Source organism: Gavialis gangeticus, unplaced genomic scaffold (assembly GCF_001723915.1).
Source record: "Gavialis gangeticus isolate Ggan-Ray unplaced genomic scaffold, GavGan_comp1, whole genome shotgun sequence".
Classification (NCBI taxonomy): domain Eukaryota; kingdom Metazoa; phylum Chordata; order Crocodylia; family Gavialidae; genus Gavialis; species Gavialis gangeticus.
Genome location: NW_017729022.1, coordinates 35,997,677 through 36,003,470, shown reverse-complemented (window position 1 = coordinate 36,003,470; position 5,794 = coordinate 35,997,677). Strand labels below are relative to the sequence as shown.

Here is a 5,794-nt window from a genome sequence, read left to right as displayed (position 1 = left end):
GGACCCAGAAGTGGACCAGAAGTACTTCCGGTCCACTTCCAGGTTCGCCACCAAGCACGTGGAGGGCCTGCCCCCCACTCCTGTGGGATGCTCCATCCACCCCAGCATCACAGCATTCACAAGCTGCATTGGTACCTTGAGGTATGTAGAAAAAACATTTAAACCTGTGTCTGTTTCCGAATCACCGATTCTCCGAATCAGCATCAAATCTTCAGATTCAGCCAAATCAAATCAGGGATTGTGATCTGAATCAATGAATCAAATCACTGTCCCTGATTCGCGCCGGATCTGAATCTGAATCAAATAGGGCCTGCTTCGCACACCCCTAGTGGAGGGTGGCTGAGGCACTTTCTTAAGAAGCAGATGTGGATTTAAATATCCCCTTGCTGAGGGGGCCTAGAACTTTGCTTCCACGTAGTTTCCCTTTTCCTGAACAAGTTTTCTGTTGGGGTAAAAGATGGGAGAACTCTTCTCCTCTTTCATCATGGGTTCAGGTTTATGCACCTTCTCTGTCAGAATAAGAATGCAGCGGCATGTGACTGGAGCAGATCCATTCTTAGCATGCTCAGAAGAACAAGTTGGGGGCAACAGAATCTAAATACTATGTAAATGGCCTCACTGTTGCTCACTCATTAAAATGGAGTTGAATCTGGGCCTGCCCATATAGATATCAGTGGCTATGAATGGAATATATAACATCCAACACACAGTCTAAGCCAGACACTTAAGTCTCTTGCCTCTCCCTTGCAAAGACTGTAGCAATTTTCTCCACTTAAGATTCATAGCCAGAAATTCACCCCCTCCTCGAATGAGAACAGTCTTATAAAATAAGGCTGGAATAGAGGGATTCCAAGATCCCCTCTTTCCAAGATATAATAAAGGTTCAAATTCCTTCTCTGCTCGTGAGGATTTGAACTCACATCTCCCACTTCAGCTTTCCCCACTTGTCCCCATGCCCTGGCAGCAGGAGATCCTGGCCCCAGCTCCCCAGTTGAGGGCAGGGGACTTGGAAAGAGCTGCAGGGGAGGGGCAGGTCCCAGCCTCCTGCAATGATCCACTGGTGGGGCAGCTAGCAGCTGGTTCACTACTAGCTGCCCCACTGGTGGATTCAGGGCAGGGAGCTAGGACCTGCCCCAACCCTGTAGCTCTTTTCAAGCCCCATGCCTCAATCACCTGATGAGGGCACAGGACTGGGACCTGCTTCTGACCGGGACAGTTCTCAGCCCCCGCTCTGTGATCGCTGGATCTCCCAGCTGCCTGCTCCCTGATTGTGATGGTGAAGCAGGGGCTAGGAGGCAAGGATCTCTCAGCCCTCTACCCCGATCATGATTTTGGAGCAGGGAGGCTTAGAGCAGCCTGCTGCCAGGGAAGGAGATCATAGTCCCTGCCTGGGCTCTGGTGGTAGAGCTCGCCCCCACAGCAAGCGACTCCCAGGGGCAGGGAACAATCTCCCACCCACTGGTGGCCAGCTGACTCAGAGCAGATTTGTTTCTGGTCAGTTGTCTACATAAGTGCTACTGCACAGTAACTAATCACAAGTAAATTTTCTACTTGCATTTGCAGGTAGCAAATTTACTCACAATTAGAGAGGTTTACTGCACAGTAAGTGTGTGCACATACAGATGCACATGCTTACTGTGCAGTAAACTATGCTAATGTGCAGTAAAGTGTCTCATGTAGATACACCCTATGTCTTATAAAGGCAGAGTTCTTTGGTGGATCTATCCCTGGGTGCTGTAGAATATTTGAAAGTGGGAATTAGGCACTTTTGAAAAGTTTTTAAGCGTTAAAATGGATGATGCAGAATAGTTCTATAATTACACATCACAGTTCCATCCATTTATAATAAAAATGATAAGGCACATTATAAATAGTGGGGGAGAAAAGTGATAAAATCACAAGTCCTTTTATTTCTATAAATTTTATCAGTCATTTCTTCTCTTATCACTATCATCCTGTTGGGTTTTTTTTTCAGAATCCACTGCTGCTTAACATAAAATGTCAGTTATCCTTTTTACACTGATGAATCAACACTTCATAGGTACTGTGCATTTTATTATTTCCCTCTTGAAGAAGTCACACTCATCCGCTATAGTGCAGGGCTGGCACATAGGTGCTAATGAAGGCATGCATACTTGATAATTAACAAGGTCCCTGTTAAATATTTATGAGGGCTGAAAATGGAATTTGTAAGACAGGCAAAACAATATTGACATTACCTGGATTTGTTCGAATGGTACTTCAAAGCTGAAAGACTCATTGTAGTAGGGATTCAGAGTATTCTTCTTAATTGTTGTCTTCTTCTTCTTCAGCCTCTTACCGTTCTGCATCAGATGGATTTTCACATAGGGATCTGCATAATCACAACGAAAAGTCAAGGTAAGAACTGATGTCCGGATTAGTGCAGGGTCTACTGCACAGGATTTAATTCCAGATTCGAAGATTTGATGAAGAAGCTGTCCATGTTCAAAGCAAACAGTTTTTATTTTTATAAAGTCTATATTTGCAGAGGCTGAACTGTGATCAGTTGCTGTTATTCCTATAGGAATATGAACTGTACCAAGTGGTGGATTAATTTTAAAGGAATACAGTACAAATCAGTAACTGTTATATCCACATACAGTTAATTTTAGGGTAGGGGGGGGATAAATTCTAACCTTACTCTGCTCCATGACATGTTACTATATACAAAGGGCATGTCTACATGAGATGTTTACTGTGTAGTTGACTAATTAACTGCACAGTAAACGTCTTGGGGTCTACACATGTGCCCCTATTAGGAAGCATGACATTAATAAACTCTGCAGCAACGTAGTCTTGTAAAATACAAGTACTACCTTGCTGCAGAGATTTTTCATGTGCAGTAGTGTATGTGTAGATGCTGCCCAGGCTGGCTTGGGCATTGGGTACTTCAGTGCAGGGCTAGCCTGCAGGCAGCCCCCATGCTGGAGCACCCGCATTCCCCAGCCAGCCAGTATGCGGCAGGTGAAGCTGTGGGGAGCAACCAGTCCAGGGCTGCTCCCTGTTGCTCTACCTCCTACAAAGTAGCTGGCTGCAGCATGGGAGTGCTTCAGTGTGGGGCTAGCTGGCAGGCAGCCCCCACGCTGAAGCAGCCTTATGCCTCAGCCAGTCATCCCCACTGCATATGGAGCCCTGTCTGTCTGAATAGCCCTGGACTGGAAGGCTGAGCCCCTAGGGCTCCACGTGCTGTGGAGGGCTGGCTGCAGCATGAGGGGGCTTCAGCATGGAGGCTGTCTGCCAGCTAGCCCCATGTTGAAGGACCCATGTGCCCCAGCCTGGACCCAGTCCCCTGTCAGCCTGGATTGCTCTGACCAGGCTCCATGTGCTGTGCACAAAAAAACTCTGGAGCAATATACTCCTGAGATTTTTGTTCTCAGGCACATATTCAAATGGTACACACGGGAGGAAAAAACTCCAGAGTTTATTCATGTGCATTAATTGTATGTGTAGATGAGCCCACAGAGACATACTTACTGGTATAATTTCTTCTGTATAGGATCTTGAAGTCCCTTTCTCTGCCTGGGGTAACTAAGCTCTGTTAGGAACAGCTATGATGATCTGAGGAGGGAGTGTCCTATTCTGTAACATGATGATGTCCTATAGAGAGGGTGCTCTTCCTCTTGCTTGCACTGCTATCTTTATGTGCTGGGTTTGCTAGTCTTTAGGAGCAGCCAACCTGGCATAGAGCCAACTTATACAAAAAAACAGGAGTACTTTTTCTTTTGCAGTAATGAGGATTATTGGTCTCAGTACCAATGTAAGGTATGAATAGACATTACCGCACTGCTGCATTCTCATCTGTAGGACTGCTGGTGGTCTTACTTAAGAAGATTGAAGAGATTCAGTATCTCTCTAATCACATTCCTTATACAAGGCAAACACCCACTGATGTTGCTACACTGAAGTATCCCTCTCAGGAATACCAATAGGAATTTTGCCTCTAAGTGTAGGAGTGAACTTCTAATTCTTGATTAGAATCTTGATTTGATTCAGACAGTGGACTTGCTGGGTGCAATCTTTTTAGACCAGCATAAATCAGGAATACTTTAATTAAATTGCATCATCATGCTCTCATTCACAGTGATAACATGGTGTGAGAAGAATCAGCTTCCTTCTTTTCATTATCTCAGAGATTCTCAACCAGATGCCACAGCACCTGTGGGGTGCTGTAAGACTCTTAAAGGTGCTGTGCAATATTAGCACTTTTATGGTGTACAAATACCTACACGTGATTCACAAAATAAATCTAGAGCTTTCAAATAGGAATCTATAGTGTCAGAAGCATTTTGACATGTTGTGGTCTGAGTTCTTTGCCACAGAAGAATTGCTCTTTTTTCTGTAATCGAAAAATAAGTGAAAGCTAAGGGATGACATTTTCCCAAGGGGTGCTTTGAGTCTAAAAAGTTTGAGAACCATTGCTATACAATACTCTGGTCAAAACATGAACAGGAACTTGCAGGTCTTTGAGCAGCAGTTGTGTGATGTATGCTCAAAGAAACCTCCCCTCTGGCAAGCCAGCAGGATCTGTGCAAAACTCCTGTCAGCTGGAAGTCACTCTTGGCATATTTTGCATGCAGGTTCTTTTAAATTATTTATATCAAAGAGAAGTGTTTCATCCCTCCCTTCTGAGCACTGGATGTGGGGAACAAGTGAACATTTGAAGTTAAATTTCCTTATGCTTACTATGAGCACATGATTTTTTAAAGAGTATCCAATAGAATCTATGCTTGAAATACCTGGGAATAATTGCTTCCTGTGACAAGGCAATTATAGTGAAAGGCTCTAGGAACTCAATATGTATAGCTGAACCCAGAGAAGTTTAAGAGCGTGATCTCAGTCTCTGATAATGGGCTCTTCAATATAGGAAATGCACAAGATTCGGGGCCTGTAAATTGAAGCTAGACAAATTCAGGATAGAATTTGAGGTTCTGAGTCTTTTTAGCACTGAGAATACTTAACCACTGGAACCATCTTACCAAAGGTTGTCATTGATTCTCTATTACTGGCAATTTCTGAATGAAAACCAGTTGTTAGAATCTAGTTCAAACCAGACCCAAATCAGGGCACATATATGATCTGTGCCTACAGGAAGTCATATTAGATCCCAAGAAAGTCTTTTGGGTTTATAATGTAGGAGTTAGGAAGTATGGTGGGAAGAACTTCAAATACTTCCATTTTTGTTTCCTCAGCAGAAGTACTGTTTTCCTCTGCATCTTGCAAACTGGGTCTGGCACCCATGCTACTAGAATTCAGAAGTGCAAAGCAGAGGATTCTGTAGATCAGCCAAGTTGAATCAAAACATGAAAAGAAATGGTCTAAACCAGGGTCAGCCATGCATGCCACAGGTAGCATGCATGCCATGTAAGCAGCATGCATGCCACAAGTAGCATGGGCAGTCTGTGTGTGTGGCGTGTAGCAGATGGAGGAGGGGACAGGCAACATAGTAGCAAGCATAGGAAGATTAATGTACGGGCCAGTGAGGCCTGGATCCAGGAGCCCCTGCCAATCAGGAGCCCCCTAGGTGCCTGGGTTTCCTTGGGAAACGACAGGTTTCTCCTTGCAGGCTGGCAGCAATCCAGCTTGCAAGGGGTCCTGGTTGGGGCTGGCAGGAGCAAGATCCAGGGTTTGCTGCCTGCATGTGTGTGGCTGTACATGGCCAGGAACACAGTCAGGCAGCGTGGAGAGCAGCTCCTTGAAGGTAAGTCTAATGGAAAAGAAGGGGTGTGGGTGAGGGAAGGGGCATGGGGGGGTAGATCAAGGCCCCCATGGCGAG

General features: G+C 45.1%; 1 protein-coding gene across 7 annotated transcripts in view; it reads right to left on the bottom strand.

Moving 5' to 3' along the window:
- The window catches only part of SYT1 (synaptotagmin 1), a 704,251-nt gene that overhangs the window by 11,038 nt on the left and 687,419 nt on the right, over positions 1-5,794 (bottom strand). For all 7 annotated transcript variants that reach the window (XM_019514775.1, XM_019514779.1, XM_019514778.1 and 4 more), the window contains one exon: positions 2,220-2,353. In XM_019514775.1, the coding sequence (XP_019370320.1) occupies positions 2,220-2,353 (134 nt within the window). The remainder of the gene's footprint in view (positions 1-2,219; positions 2,354-5,794) is intronic.